This window comes from Nomascus leucogenys, chromosome 8 (genome assembly GCF_006542625.1).
Source record: "Nomascus leucogenys isolate Asia chromosome 8, Asia_NLE_v1, whole genome shotgun sequence".
Taxonomy (NCBI): domain Eukaryota; kingdom Metazoa; phylum Chordata; class Mammalia; order Primates; family Hylobatidae; genus Nomascus; species Nomascus leucogenys.
In genome coordinates this window covers 58957229-58977735 of record NC_044388.1, presented here as the reverse complement: position 1 = coordinate 58977735, position 20507 = coordinate 58957229, and the positions used below count along the sequence as shown (strand labels likewise).

At 44.9% G+C, this 20507-nt stretch overlaps 1 protein-coding gene across 1 annotated transcript in view; it reads right to left on the bottom strand.

The window, feature by feature from the left end:
- Window positions 1–18936, bottom strand: part of GCNT2 (glucosaminyl (N-acetyl) transferase 2 (I blood group)) — a 109887-nt gene extending 90951 nt beyond the window's left edge. The window contains exons 1-3 of the mRNA XM_003263497.4: window positions 18854–18936; window positions 12569–12755; window positions 10354–11559 (exon numbers count right to left, since the gene is read on the bottom strand). Coding sequence (XP_003263545.2) covers window positions 10354–11278 — 925 coding nt within the window. The 5' untranslated portion in view covers window positions 11279–11559; window positions 12569–12755; window positions 18854–18936. The remainder of the gene's footprint in view (window positions 1–10353; window positions 11560–12568; window positions 12756–18853) is intronic.
- Window positions 18937–20507: the final 1571 nt, after the last annotated feature.

The window sequence follows — 20507 nt, the reverse complement described above, 5'->3', positions numbered from 1 at the left end:
TTTTTTCTTTGAGATGGGGTCTCACTCTGTCACCAAGACTGGAGTGCAATGTCATGACCACCCTCATTGCACCCTCGACCTCCTGTGCTCAAGCAATCCTCCTGCTTCAGCCTCCCAAGTAGCTGGGACTACTGGCATGCACCTCCAAGCCTGGTTAACTTTTGTATTTTTTGTAGAGATAGAATTTCACTGTGTTGCCCAGACTGGTCTCAAGCAATCCTCTGATCCTCCTGCCTTGGCCTCCCAGTGTTGGGATTACAGACAAGAGCCATCACACCCGGCCTCACATACCTGATTTCTAACAAACAATTAGACCTTATGGTTTCAAAACCAAATCTTAGAGGGTTTTGTTTTTTGTTTTAGTTGCACATAGAATTTTTAGAATCGTAACATTAAAACCTCAAAAATCAACACCTGAGAAGTTCATCTGTTTTTTCTCTCTCTACATTTAATGAGTTTCTATGATGTGCCAGGTATAGTTTGTCTACTTTCTAATCCTTCAAACAGTCCTACAAAGAGGTATTTTACCCCCGGGATATAGATGAAGAATCAGGCTCAGTGAAATGAGGCATTTGCCCAAAGTTAAAGAGATGGCGGGGCCGGGAGCAGCGGCTCACGCCTGTAATTGCAGCACTTTGGGAGGCTGAGGTGGGCAGATCACCTGAGGTCAGGAGTTCGAGACCAGCCTGACCAACATGGAGAAACCCCGTCTCTGCTAAAAATGCAAAATTAGCCAGGCATGGTAGTGCATGCCTGTAATCCCAGCAACTCAGGAGGCTGAGGCAGGAAAATCACTTGAACCCGGGAGGCGGAGGTTGCAGTGGGCCGAGATCGCGCCATTGCACTCCAGCCTGGGCAACAAGGGCGAAACTCTGTCTCACAAAAAAAAAAAAAAAAAAAAAGCAGACGGTGAGCTGTAGAGATAGGCTTTAAACTCAGGCCTGTTTGTTTCTAAACCCCACCAGTGAGTGTGAGCTACCCTCTAACTCTAATAGACAGTAAACAAATCTTTAGACTGTTTTTCCAACCCATTCACCAGTCCACTTAAATCTTAAATGCATTCTAATTGATGTCATCTGACTATACTCCAGCTGGGCCCAACCCTTATTTTTTTCTTTCTCATCAATCTACTTCTAGCTTTCTCAGTATAAAATTAAGATAGGTCCCCATAGGAAGAAACACTATTTTTTGGTTTTAAAAAGGAAATTTCTACCTAAAGGAGCAACAGAATATTAAAACAGGGTCACGTCTCTGGTTATTCCTCTGAGATCCCAGAAGATGGTGTAATTGGCAAAGCAAAACTATTCATATACATTATCATTATTATGCAAGCCATTTTTGATGGTAATATATATGGATACATAAAATGCATATAAATCAATTAAACTACATATTGGGGCAATTTCTGATCTGGGGAAATTACAATCTTTTTATAAAAATGTCAAAATTTCAAAAAATGTCAAAATCATTAGCAGTCCTCAGTTGTGCTGTGTCACTTTATGACTTTCAGCAACTAAGCCTGTTATTCCATAACAAAACATACATGCCATGAGATCTATCAGGGTTTATATTTAAGGTGTCATGGCTATGAATTAAGGAAAGAATACAGATGGTCCCTGACTTATAAGAGTTCAACTTATACATACATACATATATATATATATATATATATATATATATATATATATATTTTTTTTTTTTTTTTTTTTTTTTTTTTTTTTTTTGAGACGGAGTTTTGCTCTTGTCACCCAGGCTGGAGTGCAATAGTGCGATCTCAGCTCACTGCAACCTCTGCATCCGAGGTTCAAGCAATTCTCCTGCCTCAGCCTCCCAAGTAGCTGCAATTACAGGCATGCACCACCACACCTGGCTAATTTTTGCCTTTTTAGTAGAGACGGGGTTTCACCATGTTGGCCAGGCTGGTCTAGAACTGCTGACCTCAGGTGATCTGCCCGCCTCAGCTGCCCAAAGTGCTAGGATTACATGCGTGAGCCACCACGCCCGGCCTCAACTTATAATTTTTTTACCTTATGATGTGCGAAAGCAATGGGCATTTAAGTAGAAACCATATTTTGACTTTTGAATGTTGGTCTTTTCCCAGGCTAACAAGGTGCAGTAGGATACTCTCTCATGATGCTGGCAGCGGCAAGCCACCCCAGCTCCCAGTCAGCTACGAGATCACGAGGGTAAACAACTGATACTGTACTCTATAGTGTACTGTATTCAAGAAATCACATGACATAGACACCACTTTATTATAAAATAGGCTTTGTATAAGATGATTTTGCCCAATGGTAGGCTAACAATGTAAGCGTTCTGAGCATGTTTAAGGGAGGCTAGGCTAAGCTAGGATGTTTGGTAGATTAGGTACATTAAATGCATTTTCTTTTCTTTCATTTTCTTTTTGTTTTGTTTTGGTTTGGTTTGGTCTGGTTTTTTTGTGACAGAATCTCCCTCTTGCCCAGGTTGGAGTGCACTGGCACGATCTCGGCTCACTGCAACCTCCACCTCCTGGGTTCAAGCAATTCCCTTGCCTCAGCCTCCCAAGTAGCTGGGATTACAGGCGCCCACCACCATGCCTGGCTAATTTTTGTATTTTTAGTAGAGACGGGGTTTCACCATGTTGGCCAGGATAGTCTCAAACTCCTGACCTCTAGTGATCCACCTGCCTTGGCCTCCCAAGGCACTCTAAAGTGCTGGGATTACAGGCGTGAGCCACCCCACGTGGCCATTAAATGCATTTTTGATTTATGGTATTTTCCACTTGCAATGAGTTTCTTGGGATATAACCCCACTGTAAGTCGAAGAGCATCTGTAGTCTAACTTAGCTGGGAAGGAGGAAGAAGAAAGTAAGGATAGAGTGTGAGCCACAGAAGGCCCGAAGAACAAACTCAGTGATCGGTGAAGAAGGAAGACAATGGTTAGCAAAGATAAGATCACTTGCAGATTAAACTCTTCCTTTCTTCTTCTAGGGAAGTGACAAAACTAATGTCATTGTTTTCTTGATAATCTACCTATTTAAAAAATGAAGTCTGTCAGGCCGTTTACCACCTTCCTAAGAAACTGTGTTTCCCTGAGAAGAACTCGCAGGTGGCCGAGAGTGGTGGCTCACACCTGTAATCCCAGCACTTTGGGAGGCTGAGGTGGGCGGATCACCAGGTCAGGAGTTCGAGATCAGTCTGGCCAACATGGTGAAACCCCGTCTCTACTAAAGAGGCAAAAATTAGCCGGGCCTGGTGGCAGGCGCCTGTAGTCCCAGCTACTCGGGAGGCTGAGGTAGTAGAATCACTTGAACCCAGGAAGCAGAGGTTGTCATCCCAGCTACTCGGGAGGCTGAGGCAGGAGAATTACTTGAACCCAGGAAACGGAGGTTGCAGTGAGCCGAGATCGCGCCACTCTACTCCAGCCTGGGTGACAGAGCAAGACTCCATCTCAAAAAAAAAAAAAAAAAAAAAAAGAGAACTCACAGGAGTCCCAACTCTCTTCTTTCCTTTTCTAGAAGTTGACAAGAGGCTAGGCACGGTGGCTCATGTCTGTAATCCCAATACTTTTGGAGGCCGAGGCGGGTGGATCACGAGGTCAAGACATCATCATCCTGGCCAACATGGTGAAACCCCATCTCTACTAAATATACAAAAAATTAGCTGGGCGTGGTGGCGGGCGCCTGTAGTCCCAGCTACTTGGAAGGCTGAGACAGGAGAATGGCCTGAACCCGGGAGGCGGAGCTTGCAGTGAGCCGAGATCGCACCACTGCACTCCAGCCTAGGCGACAGAGCAAGACTCTGTCTCAAAAAAAAAAAGAAGAAGTTGACAAAAATCGATATTTCTGGCAGATATAAAAAAGAGATTGCTTAAGCAGAGCTAATAGTAAAAATCCCCAAATTTTCCTCCCCTTCAAGTCTGTCCATTCACCCAGCATCTCAGAAGCGCTGTGTGCACGATTGGTTTGGGGAATATCAATTCCCTCTGCACGCAGTACGATCCCAGCCACATCCCTGGGGCTCAAGGATGAGTTCCCAAGACCACCTTGATTCAGATCTGCCCTTCACTGCTCCCAAAGTTGCATCTCTCAAGGTCTTGCCACCTGGAACCTCAGCATTGCATTTTTACATATAGAGGGACTGACGGGATATACCAGCCTCAAACAGTGACAAAGAGTAAGGCCAGTATGGACTCTACAGCAAACAGAAATACAATGAGCCACCCACATTTAGGGTTCAGGGGAAGATGCCTGCCATGGAATATCAATAGGGCTGGTCCGCAGGCTGGTTCCAGGGGAAAAATAAATTGGAAGCAGGGAGAGTCTGTCTTCCCGGCCCTCAATCACCCACCAAGTATCTTCCTTTCTCTATTCCTTCCCCTTTGGACACCTTGGCACTCCTGCTTCCTTCCACCACCCACAAAGCCTGCTCCCAGGAAAGGCTGTTTTTGCATTCATTCCTATTTTAATGTGAGTTTGAAACAAACTCCCATGGAGTTATATTCAAAACATTCCTTTGCAGCAAGTGAAACAGAAATCACTGGTCAGTTTTGAAATGTGTAAAATCCAAGGCACACATGACCAATGGAATAAACTCACTGAATGTCCCTATCACAGGCAGAGCCATCCAACCCAGAGGATCAATAATAACTCAGGAGGAAAGTGGGAGGTGGATGAACTTGCATCTTGGGCTTATAAATGGAAATCATCCACAGCTGAATCAGACAAGAAACTAAAAGGCATGCCATCTTGTTGTGGACCAGATTAAGGGTAAAAGACGGAAGTAGGGAGAGGAAAAAGGGAGGGCAGGAAGCCCTAATTTCAGAACAGCTAGTGAGGCTTCTTGGACATCTTTAAAGCCATACGTGAACTCCCTTTGTGTAACACTGTTCTCCTCATGGGCACCTTCACCTGAGCAGGCCATGCAGAGAGTCTTATCCTCTGAGAGACCTCCAGAGGACCTGCTGGATGGACCATGTTTTTGTCTGTTTTTGCTTTTGAGATGGAGTCTCACTCTGTCACCCAGGCGGGAGTGCAGTGGCGCGATCTCGGCTCATTGCAACCTCCGCCTCCCAGGTTAAAGCGATTCTCCTGCCTCAGCCTCCTGAGTAGCTGGGATTACAGGCATGCACCACCACACCCGGTTAATTTTTGCATTTTTAGTAGAGACAGGGTTTCATCATGTTGGCCAGGCTGGCCTCGAAATTCTCACCTCAGGTGATCCACCCACCTCAGCTTCCCAAAGAGCTGGGATTACAGGCACGAGCCACTGTGCTTGGCCCCATGTTTTGTTTTGCTTGCTTATTTATTTATCCACTTTTTGAGACAGAGTCTCACTCTGTTGCCCAGTCTGAGTGTAGTGGTGCTATTGCAGCTCACTGTACCCTTGAACTCCTGGGCTCAAGCGATCCTCCTGCCTCCACCTCTCCAGCAGCTGAGACTACAGGTGCATGCCACCATGCCTGACTATTTTTTGATTTTTTTTATAGAGACAAGGTCTCTGTGTTACCCAACCTTTGCTTTTTTAAACCACATTACCCTGCCACCCTGGTTACAGTTGATTGGACAACTTGGGGCTACATAAAGGGCAGCTGTCCGCAAAGAGGTCAGCCGCAGCCTGAGAGGTGGGGTGGAATGAGAACGGGGATCCTCATTGTATAATACAATGGCTGCATGACCCAAGGCAGGGCCCTCTGAGGACATCTGAATGGGACACAGAGAGCACTTGCTGTCAAGAGAGCAGCATGGGCCAGGCGCAGTGGCTCACGCCTGTAATCCCAGCATTTTGGGAGGCCAAGGCAGGTGGATCACCCGAAGTCAGAAGACTAGCCTGGCCAACATGGTGAAACCCCGTCTCTACTAAAAATGCAAAAATTAGCCAAGCGTGGTGTCACACACCTGTAATCCCTGGTACTTAGGAGGCTGAGACAGGAGAATTGCTTGAACCCAGGAGGCAGAGGTTGCAGTGAGCCAAGATCACACCACTGCACTCCAGCCTGGGCGACAGAGTGAGACTCCATCTTTAAAAAAAAAAAAAAAAAAAAAAAAAAAAGAGCAGCATGGAATCTGGCAGATACCAGGGGAAGACATAGGAAGTAGAACCCACAGGGTGGAGGAGGCCATAAACCAGGGGAAGCGCTGAAGCACAGGCAAGAATTTCAAATAAAGTAAAAGAAGCAGGCAAAGCAAAACCAGCAGAGGTGGAGACTCTGCGACATGAGCACGGCCAACGTCTCGGTGCCGCTAGGGCAGCAGAGCCTGACCACTGCACCAGCAATGAGGATGCGTGGTCCACCTCCCCTGCCTGTGGTCGCAGCCACAGGCCACATGTAAAAGTGATATTTCAAACTGAGTTAAATAAAATACATTCCTTTTTCTTTTTTTTTTTTTTTTTTGAGACGGAGTCTTGCTCTGTCGCCCAGGTTGGAGTACAGTGGCATGATCTTGACTCACCACAACCTCTGCCTCCCAGTTCTCCTAAATCGCTGAAGCGATTCTCCTGCTTCAGCCTCCCGAGTAGCTGGGGTTACAGGCACAAGCTAGCATGCCTGTCTAGTTTTTTGTATTTTTAGTAGAGTTGGGGTTTCACCATGTTGGCCAGGCTGGTCTCAAACTCCTGACCTCAAGTGATCCACCCGCCTTGGCTCCCCAAAGTGCTGGGATTAGAGGCGTGAGCCACCACACCCGGCATAAAATACATTCTTTAAATTCATATCATCTGCTTCTTTTTACTTCTTTTAATGTGGCTCCTGGAAAACCTAAAATTTGATTTTAGATCAATGGCTTCCATTGTAGCATTCCTATTGGGCAGTGCTGTTTTCCCTTCCCATGAGACCACTTCAGCTGTGAGATGTTTTTCTGGACTAGTTAATTTATTTTTTTAATTTTTATTTTTGAGATGGAGTCTCACTCTGTCGCCCAGACTGGAGTGCAGTGGCAGGATCTTGGCTAACTGCAACCTCCGCCTCCTAAGGTTGAAGTGATTCTCCTGCTTCAGCCTCCCGAGTAGCTGGGATTACAGGCATGCGCCACCACGCCTGGCTAATTTTTGTATTTTTAGTAGAGATAGGTTTCAGCATGTTGGCCAGGCTGGTCTTGAACTCCTGACTTCAGGTGATCCACCTGGCTTGGCCTCCCAAATTGCTGGGATTACAGGCGTGAGCCACCACACCTGGCCTGGACTAGTTACTTTACAGAATCCTAATCATAATCCCTCAATCACTACAATGAATTGTAACAATCTCAAAATGTCCCTCGCACCTCTGCCAAAAAAAAAAAAAGGCAAAAACCACAACATATACACATCAACCAGAAGGACCCTTACAATGGAAAATGGCTCAGATCTCCACATAGCAGGAGTAATAATTAAACAGGACAATCCTTAGGTTTCTAATTCCCTAACCTCCTACATTCAGCCCTGCCTCAGATCGGGAAAGAGTTGGCAGGGCTTGCCCGACGTGGTGGCTCACAAGGCTAAGCCAGGAGGATCGCTTGGACCCAGGAGTTCAAGACCAGCGCTGGCAACACAGCAGGATCTCGTCTCTACAAAAGTTAAAATTAGCCAGGCATGGGGGCACGTGCCTGTAGTCCCAGCCTCTTGGAAGGCTTGAGCCTGGGAGGTCAAGACCAGCATGGGCTGGGTGCTGTATGGCTCACACCTGTAATCCCAGCATTTTGGGAGGTTGAAGCCGTGAGCCGTGATTGTGCCACTGCACTCCAACCTGGATGACAGAGTGAGATCCAAAACAAAAAAAGAGTTGGCAGGGCTGGTCAGGGTCCTCCGGCAGTGATCCTCCACACACATAATACAGAAATGACTTCAGGGGCTAACTTTTGTAAGTTTCTGAAAAACACGAATTGGTGCATTTGTTTTCTATTGCTTTGCCAATCTGTTACTGCTAACACGGGGTGTAAAAATCCAGCTCCAATAGATACATCGAGTCGAGAAGTCAGGGGGTTTTCCTTAAGTTTCTGTTCAGTCCCCTGATTAGGATCAGACTCCGAGAGTAGGAAGGGACTCGGAGGCCATCCGGTCCAATCCTTGAGGTTTCCTTGGCAGCACTTCCCCAGCCCTGCTTCCCTTGGCTTTGCTCGCCATTGCGGAAGCTGCCCGTTCTATTCCCAGCTCCACGTGTTCTCATCTCCCACCCGCTGGCCCTAGATTCTACTTCCAAAACGACAGAGTTGGTCTAATTTCTCTTTCCTGAGCAAATCTTTTAATTAGGTAAAGACACCGATCCCTCTTCAAGTCTTTTCCAAATCAATTTCTTTGTCTTGGTCTTCTCTAAAAAAAAAAAAAAAAATGTGGGGATTGGCCTTTTTACCTCCCTGGCTGCTCTCTTTGGAACTGCTGTGTCAATGTCTCCCCATACAGTAGGGTGGCCAGACCTGAAGAGTCTACATCCTACTCCAAGCACATGGGAGAGAAGTGGGGCTTTCACTTCCCTTACTCTGGACACTACAATTCTATTTAAACAGCTCTGTGCTTTCCCCACCAGACTTTCCTGAGCCCTAATTTCTTTTGATCACTACACTTCCCCTTCTGACTCTGAGAAAATTACAGATTTAAAGAGAATTCTAAGCCTATGAAGCTTTGTATGCCAATATCTAAAACAAGCACCTGCAATGGTCTACACCCCTGGCTGTACATGAGAATCCCTCGGAAGCTGTACATATACCAATAGTTAGGTCTTGCCCCAAGGAGGGAAACAGGCCCTGGCATAGGTATTTTTAGAAGCCCCAGATGATCGTAATGTGCATCCAGGGTTGAACCAGCAATCCAAGGAAACCAGAACTGTGATCTTCATACGGGTTCCAGTTACTTTTTCCTTTGAACAGTGAATATGAATTCTTATTTTGAATTGAACTAGCAGGACTAAATTGGTTCACTATAAACAACTTGAGATTATTCAAAAATCATTTGGAACTTGGACCAAAGGAGAGATGGAATTGATTTAGCAACAATTGAGACCTTATTGAAAGTCAACCTAAAAAGAACATCAGGCCTAGGAGACCTGGTTTATAATTGGTGCATATGCTTACTAGCTGTGGGATTTGAGCACATCATGTAATCATATTGAAGTTTCTTCATCTATAAAATGGAGGCACTGGTCTAGAAATGGTTTTTTTTTTTTTTTGAGACAGAGTCTCCCTCTGTCACCCAGGCTGGAGTGCGATGACGTGATCTCAGCTCCCTGCAACCTCCGCCTCCCGGGTTCAAGTGATTCTACTGCCTCAGCCTTCTGAGAAGCTGGGATTACAGGCACGCGCCACCATGCCTGGCTAATTTTTGGTATTTTTAGTAGAGACGGGGTTTCACCATGTTGGCCAGGCTGGTCTCGAACTCCTGACCTTGTGATCCACCCGCTTCAGACTCCCAAAGTGCTGGGATTACAGGTGTGAGCCACCGCGCCCAGCCTAGAAATCTTTAAGGTGCAGTAAGGTTTTTGTTTGTTTGTTTGTTTTAACTTCTTGAAAAAAAAATAGAGACAATGTCTCACTATGTTGCCCAGTCTGGTCTCAAACTCCTGGCTTCAAGAGACCCTCCTGCGTCAGACTTCCAAAGCGCTGGGATTACAAGCGTGAGCCACCATGCCTGGCCGTGCTTTAGATTTTGATTCAAGACCAGAAAAGAGCTTGCAAATAAAAAAATTGAAAGTTGTATCTTGCTCCCATTTCAAAAGGATGGGAGCTTCAATAGAGACAAAAATATTATTGAAATGTTCAAATTGTCATTCAAATTGTATTTATAATACATATTCCCGATTTTAAATGCATTATGCTTAAAGGAGAATAAGGTTTACATTTTATTTATTTATTTATTTATTTATTTATTTATTTAGAGATGGAGTCTCGATCTGTCACCCCGGCTGGAGTGCAGTGGCACAATGTTGGCTCACTGCAACCTCTGCCTCTTGGGTTCAAGCAATTCTCCTGCCTCAGCCTCTCCAGTAGCTGGGATTACAGGCATGCACCACCAAGCCTGGCTAATTTTTTTAAGTATTTTTAGTAGATACAGGGTTTCACCATGTTGGTCAGGCTGCTCTCAAACTCCTGACCTCAAGTGGTCCACCTGCCTCCGCCTCCCAAAGTGCTGGGATTACAGGCTTGAGCCACCATGCTCAGCCATGTTTTTATTTATATGGCCAGTGTTCCTTCAGTCTTTTGTCCTGTGAACAGAGCGGTTCACAAGAGTGGGTGATATAATACATGTCCATTTTACCATTTTACAGATGAAAGATTTTTTTTTTTAATCTGACATTTAAAACTGTAAAGAAGTTTGTCCCATATTTTCCACTCTTTTCAAAGCAACTTATTTAGCATTGACCATGCAGTGTTTATTCGTAAAAATAAAAGTTAAGAGACGTACATACCGGGAATCCTGTTGAGTGTCACCCAGAAATGTTCGTCGGGGCTGTAGGTGTCCTTGGACCAGGAGAGTAAGTCAAGTGCGAGCTGGTCTTGAAGGACAAAGTTAGCAAAGTCCCTTGTGAGAGCCACGTAGGCTGTGCCAAAGTAAATCACCATGTCATGAGGAGGAGGAGTTTTTAATTTTGTTGTTTTAATCACATAGGAATTTTTGTGGTCTAACAGTTCTTGGTGGACGTATTTAGTCCGTCCAACAGCATGGTCAGGAGGCAGCACCCCGGGGGTGATATTTTTCCCTTTAAATCCCTTCAGATACTGAACTATTTCCCTGTTGGTTTTCAGGGGAAAGTCTTGCCCGCAGGTGTTGATGACATACTTCCAGGGAACCTCAGAGGCCACAAGGTCTTCCAGGCAGTTCAGGTCAGCCTGGAGCCTGGAGATCCCCCCATAGATGACCGACTCCTTCTTGGAAGCCAGAAAAGCATTTGGGAAGCAGCTGAGTAACTGTTTCACTGCACCTTTAAAGGCATCTGTCGCCTTCTGATCCAGGTGCACACAGTAGACATTTTGGGGCATATAAATCGCCCTGAAGAGCCTCTCAAAAGTGCCGAAGTCTTTGTGGATGGTCACCGTGTAAGCTAAAGGGAACCCAGCCTCTTCTTCAGAGAGTGTTTCCGTTACATAGTGGCTTCGAACCATGTACTCATAGCAGGTAGCTTCATCAAGGGTAGTTTTCAATGCATTTTCTGTTGGGTAAAAAACTTTCCCCTCAAAAATCTGATGACAGGCTTCTGCCAACAGTGAAGCATTGGACAGAGCTGCCCTCAGAAAACGTTTATTCTCCCATAACTCAGTATTGTAAACAAATACAAAAATCAGGGCAGAAATAAGAGACACGCTAAAAAGGCAGTGCTTCCAAGAGCCCATCATTCACAACCAGGAAACAAGTAAAATGTCTCTCTGTTGAGATAGGATCAGAGTGTAGATACATTTAACTTACATTTTCTCCAGTTTCCGAAATCATCCTCGTGATGGCTGCAGCTCTCGTCTGGCTGTTCCCCGTCCCTTCGGTTCAAGGTTCTGGTCCTTTTTCTTTCTTCTTCCCCTCTTCATTTACCACTAGGTTGCATTTTCACTTTTCTGTGACACATTTCTGAAGTGGCTCCTTTGCATTTGGCTTGCCTGTTCTCCTGCTAACCTGCAACCTGTGTCTACACAAAAACAAATGTCCTCAGAGAGGTTCTGATTCCGGGGAGTCCACCTGTTCCCACCATGAAATCGCAAGTGGGTGAGGTGACCATTCTGCAAGTCATCGGCTCTAAGACCTTAACCTCAGCCTCTTCTCCCGGCCAGAGTCTAGTACCTACGTCCCCTCCCCTGCTTCCTGTTAATCATTGTGTTCAACAGCCTGAGTTTATTTGCTTAAACTGCACTGCCAAGCTATGAGCTTCAGTTTAAAGCATGTGAATACTGCCTGGAGAGATATTCTGTCAATAAATATGTAGTGCTTTAAAAAAATTGCTTAACCCTGTCTTTTTCCACAGCCACACCTCGCTCTCCCCATTGGCTGGGTATGCTATACGGCATGGCATATGACTGGCTACTGGGATAAATTCTTTCCAGGGCTTAATTTTGTCTGCTGCTGGGTAAAGTCCTTTAAAAGCCCCATTAATTAGCAAGCTTACCTCACCACCTAACTTACTGTACAAAGTGACTGTGGCACTCTGATGAATAAAGGCTAACTTCTTTTTTTTAAAACAACAAAACAACCAATAGCCCATCATCACCCAAAATTGCATAGAGGCTAACATAGTGAATTTCAAGTTTATTTTGCCCTGGTACGCATGGGATGCAGACAGAGAACCCTGATGCTTAGAGGAACGAGAGAAAAGCATCTCAGTCTTGAATTTTAGGAGAGAGGCTCTTATGTCCAGATTTACAAATGCTTTAAAGGAGGCTTTTTTTTTAATCTGTAAAAAATGAGAATAATTTTACCACCATAGGTCAATTGTGAGAATAAAATGAGATAACATATACAGAGTCCATCACCATGTCCAGGAACAGATTGGGGTGGTAAAGAAGCAGCAAAATGTACTAAACAAGAAGCCCGTTCACACACACACACACACACACACACACACACACATATGCACACACACATGCATACACACGTACCCCTTACCCCACACTCATACTTCTAATAAATGACACAATTACCACCTCTCCTTTGAAATCTTCTTACTCTTCCCTTACTCCCTCCTCTATGAGCCCATGCCAATCAGATTATACATCTAAAACGGCAGCGATGAGTTTTGTATGATGTGGTAGTCAGCTGCACCCGCTGTGAAAGCATGTTCCATTGGCGCCGAGCTCATGTATTCCTCATGTTTCTAGCTCTTAGCATTGTCTGAATGTAGTAATCAACTTTTTATTTTATTTTATTTTATTTATTTATTGAAACAGAGTTTCACTCTCATTGCCCAGGCTGGAGTGCAATGGCACGATCTCGGCTCACTGAAACCTCCCCCTCCCAGGTTCAAGCGATTCTCCTGCCTCAGCCTCCTGAGTAGCTGGGATTACAGACACCTGCCACCATGCCTGGCTAACTTTTGTATTTTTAGTAGAGACAGGGTTTCACCATTTTTGAGCAGGCTGGTCTCGAACACTTGACCTCAGGTGATCCACCCGCCTCGGCCTCCCAAAGTGCTGGGATTATAGGCGTGAGCCACCGCGCCCAGCCATCAATCAACTATTTATTGATTGAATGCTCAAGTTTTCGTTTCCCTGCTCCCTGATCACATTAGTGAGAAATTCCAGGTAATACTGATTTGTAGGAGACATATATTTGTATCTGTGAATGTGGTACAGTCAACAAACCTAATTTTTCCAATATATCTTCTAATTTTTATTAAATGTAATTAATTAATTAATTTACTCTTTTGTAGAGATGGGGGTCTTACTGTGTTGCCCAGGCTGGTCTTGAACTCCTCAAGCTATCCTCTTACCTCAGCCTCCCAAAGCTTTAGGATGACAGCTGTGAGCCACTGCACCTGGCTCATTTTCTTAATCACAAAGACGACATGATATCGTAGATAGTTTCTAAACACAATGTTTCCACGTCCTGTACTTTCATTTACCTCTTGCCTATACGACATACACATTTTTATTTTATCAAGAACACAGGGGAGGCTGGGTGCAGTGGCTCATGCCTGTAATCTCAGCACTTTTGGGAGGCCAAGGCAGGAAGAGCTCTTGAGGCCAGGAGTTTGAGACCTGCCTAGGCAGCACAGCCAGGCCCCATCTCTAATAAAAAAAAAGAACGCAGGAAGATGCAAGCTTAAATCCTGCATTTTGCACTTACTATTATACCATAACATTTTCCATAGTGCTTCTTGGTGTGCCTCAGGTATTATCTTCACAATCACTACTTTAGAACCTGGAGTTATTCCTGTTGGTTTTTCCGCTACCCCAGCTAAAAGCGAACACATTGAGACGGCGGCCAACCCCATTTCACAGTGTCAGGAACATAGGAAATGATGACAAGAAAGGACACAGGGAAAATTCTCTACAACTCAGTGAATCAGTTTTCAGTTGCTTCTGGAATCAGATTCTACAGCGTGACTCAGGTACACCCAGTTGTGCCCATAGGGCCCCCAAAATAGAATTTATTCAACCCAAATATCTATTTTCTTAACTATCTTTCATGCGTCTATCCAGAATTCTTTTGAACAAATCACTTCTTCAATACAGTACGCATACAAAATCAATCTTTTCTGAAATGACTAAAATTTCTCTAATTTTTAGTTGACTTTTAATGTCTCTTTAGATGCTGTCCATATCAAATGAAATTGACTATAGGAATGATTAAATGAAAATGTCAATGCTGAATTATGCTTATCTAAACTAGTCAAGTAATTTTTACCATATTTTCTCCTAATTTATCCAGACAATTACATCAGGTCTTTCTTTGTTTGACTCTCACCTCATTCTTGGCCTAGTTCTATCCTTCCAGACACTGCAGGCATAGAAGCATCTTGAATCATTTGCCTGCTCTTCGAATTTACAACTCACTGGATTTAGTTGCAGGGTAACGAACACTTGTATTTTGTGCTCTGCTGCAAGTACAAGCAAAGTTCATACGTCTTTACTTGTACCTTACCTGAAATGCTGTGATGGTCCCTTGATTTTGAGCTCTGGAGCATTTACGATTCTGTAAAATAGTATCTTTAACAATGCTAGACATTTAAAAAAAGAATTAATATGAACCTATTTCCTTTTTCATCAACCCAGTGCTAGCTGGTGCATTTTATTTTGGTAGGCACATGGGACACGCTGGTCTTCCGGCCCCCTCCAGCTTTCCCGATGCCCTTGTACAATCTATCACTAATCACTCTCCTTAATTCTGGGCTCTAGGCTCTTGCATTTGTGTGATATAATGGGAGGAGATGGTAATCAGGGAGTGACCAAAAAGAGTAGAGATTGTTCATCCCAGGTCGAACTTCAGATCAAAATTAATACCCCCCAATTCTAAGTTGGAGGCACTGATCAGGTGGGATAAAGAGTTCTGAACAAATTGGGAACCCGCAAAGACTTGTAGTTTGGTTGCTCCATAACTGGCAGGGTGTATATTATGTTCAATCACTAATTGCTTATTTCTCCGTAACACATACTCTTATAAATTCTCACTCCAGGATGTAAACTAATTTTTATTGCACTAAGACACTGCACTTAGAGTTTAATCTCAATAACTGATTGTAGAAAGAGAAGCAGAAGAAAACGGGTTCCTTTCTACAGACAAGAATCCCATCATCCTCACCTTAATTATTCATGGACCATATGACGCCCAAAGCACTTTTCACATATTCATTTTACCATGACATCACCTGTGTGCCCAAATTAGAAACCAGGGGGCCGATGGAAACTTTCTCAGTGTCTGTGAAAGCCTGATGCGGTCTCAGAGGAAGAACAGCTTGAATTAAACTGGTTTTTAATCTGAAGGGCAGCACATTTTGTCCTTCTTTCTTTCCTTCCTTCCTTCCTTCCCTCCCTCATTCCTTCTTCCTTCCTTCCTTTTTTCTCTCTTTGTCTTATTTTTTTTTTTTTTTTTTGAGACAGAGTTTTGCCTTGGTGACCCAGGCTGGAGTGCAATGGCACAATCTCGGCTCACTGCAACTTCCGCCTCCTGGGTTCAAGTGATTCTCCTGCCTCAGCCTCCCAAGTAGCTGGGATTACAGGTGTGTGCCACCATGCCCGGCTAATTTTTGTATCATTTTGTCCTTTTTCAAAAAGACAACCTTTTCCTGTCCTCCTCTCTGCCTCCTCTTTCTTATTTATGTGTTTTCTATTGACAAGTTCAGTACCCTGTTTTATCCTCATCACTATTTCTTTGTAAGCATAGGTTATAACCACAGGCTTCAAGCAACAGGGCTTAAATAGTATGGTTAAAAAGAGCCCTGGATTGAGTTCGAGACCAGCCTGACCAACATGGAGGAACCCTGTCTCTACTGAAAATACAAAATTAGCCAGGCGTGGTGGCGCATGCCTGTTAATTCCAGGTACTCGGGAGGCTGAGGCAGGAGAATCGCTTGAACCCCGGGAGGCGAAGGTTGCGGTGAGCCAAGATCGTGCCATTGCACTCCAGCCCAGGCAACAAGAGCAAAACTCCGTCTCAAAAAAAAAAAAACAAAAAAAGCCCTGGATTATGTGTCAGAAATTCTCACTCTTGACAGGCTTGGAGCCCTTGAATAAATCATTTAATTTATAATCACAGCTTCCTCTTGGAGTGAATTTGAGAAAACAACACCCATTTGTTGAAAAACAAACCAAGATCCAGCGTGGATCTCGCAGGCTGTAAGGGACTCGGCTGTTACTTACAGCCTCCAACTCCCAACTGTGACTTCCTTCCTAGCCAGATTACCACACCTCTTAGTCTTGGTTTTTCTTTTTTTTTGAGACGGAGTCTCGCTCTGTCGCCCAGGCTGGAGTGCAGTGGCTCCATCTCGGCTCACTGCAAGCTCTGCCTCCCGGGTTCCCGCCATTCTCCTGCCTCAGCCTCCCGAGTAGCTGGGACTACAGGGGCCCGCCACCACGCCCGGCTAATTTTTTTGTATTTTTAGTAGAGACGGGGTTTCACCGTGTTAGCCAGGATAGTCTCAATCTCCTGACCTCGTGATCCGCCCTCCTCGGCCTCCCAAAGTGCTGGGATTGCAGGCATGAGCCACCACGCCCGGCCTTGGTTTTTCAAGTCTAGAGTCAAGACAACAGCAATCTCCAGGCCATGCTGGGAGGATTCTGGAGGTAGAGCACCTAACATGCTCAGCTCAGGGCTTGTAGAGAAGTCAGAGCTAATTCCAGACCTGGATGGAAAGCTGTGGGGAAGAAGAGGCAACGAGGGGGAAATGAAGTGGGTTGTGATCGTTAAAAAAAAAATAGCGGGGAAAAAAAGTAATAGGAAAATATAAGAGAAAGCTGGTCTTTTTTTTTTTCTTTTGAGACGGAGTTTCACTCTTGTTGCCCAGTCTGGAGTGTAATGAAGCCATCTCGGCTCACTGAAGCCTCCACCTCCCCGGCTTAAGCAATTCTCCTGCCTCAGCCTCCCGAGCAGCTGGGATTACAGGCATGCACCACCACACCCGGCTAATTTTTGCATTTTCTCTTTAGCAGAGATGGGGTTTCACCATGCTGGTAGGCTGGTCTTGAACTCCTGATCTCGGGTGATCCACCTGACTCGGCCTCCCAAAGTGCTGGGATTACAGTCATGAGCCACACCGCGCCTGGCTGAAAGCTGGTCTTTTCAAGCTTAGTCAATTGAATAACTTTGAGGCAATTCAGGACTGAGGAAAGTTAAATAGCACCTCAGTTACTAGGCAGAATCCAGGCCTTAAAGGTACTTTCCCACCTGCGTTTGCACATGAAAAGATATCTGACAACTCCAGGCTTTCCAAGCCAACGTCTAGGGGAGAAGCCTGAGCGAGAGAACCTCGTTCGTTTTAGCAGTCTAATTTTACTGTTGCAGAAAGTTACCCCGGAGTTGAGGACTGAGTGTATTCTATAAATTGGATATTAAGAGAAGCTAGAACAGCAGCCCAATCTCAGTGCCCCAGGCTTTGTTTGTTGTTTTCACGTTTCTGGAGTTTTGCTCTTACCCTCCCGCCCTCTATCGTTCAGAAAGTCCTTGATAGGATTTTGAAGTTACAGGAAACAAAAATTACTGCCATAGGTAGAATACTTCCACAAGGGAGACCCTAAGCTTCTGATCACTAAGAATAATTACATGAAAGAACGTGGCCTCCCTTCTTCCGATAATTGCAATATGCTGTTCAATCAGAACAGAGTGCAAAGAAACAGATCCTTTACGCTGTGGAGTCCCCAGGGCCTGGGATTACAGTCTCCCTATTTCTTCTGGAAAACCACATCCTACAGGTTAACTACCCTCTATTTGGCCAATCTGTTACCAGGTGTGGAAAGACTCTCTTTACAAGCAAAGACTCTCAAAGGCCTACATTTAAAAATAAGGAAAACAGAAAAGTAGCTTTGAGTTTGGCAAAACCTGAATTTACTTAGTAGACCTGTCTTTAATATCAGAAGATGGGTTTTCATAGAATGGCAATATGGATCTACCACTTTTCTACATGGCCCAGAGCTTCATTTTCAATTTTACCTATTATCAAATGAGGTTCATATCTCACAGGAATGTTCATACCTCACAGCAACTAATTAAATAAAATACATTTTAGGCTGGGGACAGTGGCTCATGCTTGTAATCCCAGCACTTTAGGAGGCCGAGGCAGGTGGATCACATGGAGTCAGGAGTTTGAGACCAGCCTGGCCAACATGATGAAACCCTATCTCTACTAAAGATCCAAAAATCAGCCGGGCTTGGTGGTGCATGCCTGTAGTCCCAGCTACTCAGGAGGCTGAGGCAGGACCCAGGAGGTGGGGGTTGCAGTAAGCCGAGATCACACCACCGTACTCTCGCCTGGGTGACAGAGTGAGACTATGTCTCAAAAAAAAAAAAAATGTAAATGCCAGACAGTGCCAAGTACCTTATCAAACTCTGGAAACACTTTCCCTTGCCTCAAGGGAACTGAGAAACATAAACAATTAAGTCTGAAGTGAACTGTTGTCCTTTCCTACAAAGTTAAAAGTTGTAACTGGGATATAGAAGGATACTAGTGATTTAGAGACAGATGGAAAATCCTAGTGCCCAGTAGGCCCATCACGTAATGAAACAACATACAAACATGCTATTCTTTGAAAAAAAAGAAACCTTTGGAAACAGAAATCTCATGACCAAATGACTCATTCAACATTTTTTGGTGTACTTACTTTATGCCCGGCACTGTGCTAGGTTCTGCAAATATAAAACATCCACGCAGCCCATGTGAGTACCAGCCTGTTGGACCTTAAACTGCTGTCAGCGATTTAACAGAGGTAACACGAGAAGACCAGCTCCCCGCGGTTTCCTCCCTCCACCGGTTTCCCAGCACGCTGACCTCCACCTACCTCTCTCAGTTCCCAGGAGGATAAGATTGCCCAGAGGCGTCCAGCAGTGAACACAGTAAAACTGTTAAAGGTAAACGCAGTTTAACCTTAGCGTTTTAAGTGCAATAACAGAGGCTGGAATATGAAAGTGGGAAGGTCTGTTTGCTTTCAGTCCCACCCCCAAGGCCTGCCCTGAGCGTCTCAGAGACAGGAGAACACACGTCTACAGAGAGCATGCCTAGAGTCTGCATTTCTTAAGCTGCTGGATACCAGGTGCTACCTGACACCAGCTCATCCCCTGCCTCCAGAATCCTGGAGGGCTTTGAGTTGATCACTTTCCACTCCAGGAATGTTATAAGAAGAAACCGCTCAGAAAGGTAACTGCCCTGGGTGTAACTGGGTTTTTCACAAGCACACTCCAAGATAGACCTCAGGATGATTATCTGGGTGTTTTCCTAAGACTACCCTCCATTTTGCCCCCCTTAGAGGCTGCTTTTTCAAGAGGGGAAGTTTTGGATTCCCTCACAGACCCCTCGTGTTTAAGCTTCCACCCTTACGTTTAGTTATTGGTAGGAAATCTTATAGTCTCTGCCCCAGGGTAACCCCTAACAGATTTAGGTATGTGTTCTGCTCAAATGCTGCCCTCACTGGGGAAGGGAAATCCTAAGGTGGCAGCAGAATTTAGTAGAAAATGCCCTGGGCATTTTCAGAAGGCAAGTTCTCTCCTCTCTAATGCAAGCTGTGTATCTCGAGCAAGTCACTTCCTCTCTCTGAACCTCTGGCTTTTCCCAGGCCAGGCAAACGGGCTCTTTACATACCCTTTCAGAAATGAACTGATTCCTGTCCCAGGGAACAAGCTAGTCGTACCGTGCATTTAGCCATGTCCCTCTCTTCTGCCAAACACTTTGCAGTTAGAAGCAGCTTATAAAATTCAGTGGGGATAAAGCAGGGCATGGTGGTGTGCACCTGCAGTTTCAGCTACTAGGGAGGCTGAGGCAGGAAGGTTGTTTGAGCCCAGGAATTCTGAGACCAGCCTGGGCAACATAGTGAGACATCAACTTAAAGAAAAAATACAGCGGAGTTAAAAAAATTTTTTTCCAGTCATAAAGCCAGGATAAACTGAAGAAATAGCAAATCAACTTTTTTTTTTTTTTTTTGTGACAGAGCCTTGCTCTGTCACCCAGTGCAGTGTCACAATCTCAGCTCACTGCAACCTCTGCCTCCCAGGTTCAAGCAATTGTCCTGCCTCAGCCTCCTGAGTAGCTGGGACTACAGGCACCCACCACCATGCCCGGCTAATTTTTGTATTTTTAGTACAGAAAGGGTTTCACCATGTTGACCAGGATGATCTTGAACTCCTGGACTCTGATCCACCCCTCTTGGCCTCCCAAAGTGGTAGGATTACAGGTGTGAGCCACCACACCCGGCCCAAATCAATGATTATTTTTCTTTTCTTTTTTTTTTTTGAGACCGAATTTCGCTCTTGTTGCCCAGGCTGGAGGGCAATGGCACAATCTTGGCTCACCGCAATCTCTGCCTCCTGGGTTCAAGCAATTCTCCTGTTTCAGCCTCCAGAGTAGCTGGGATTACAGGCATGCGCCACCACGCCCAGCTAATTTTTTGTATTTTTATTAGAGACGGGGTTTCTCCATGTTAGTCAGGCTGGTCTCGAACT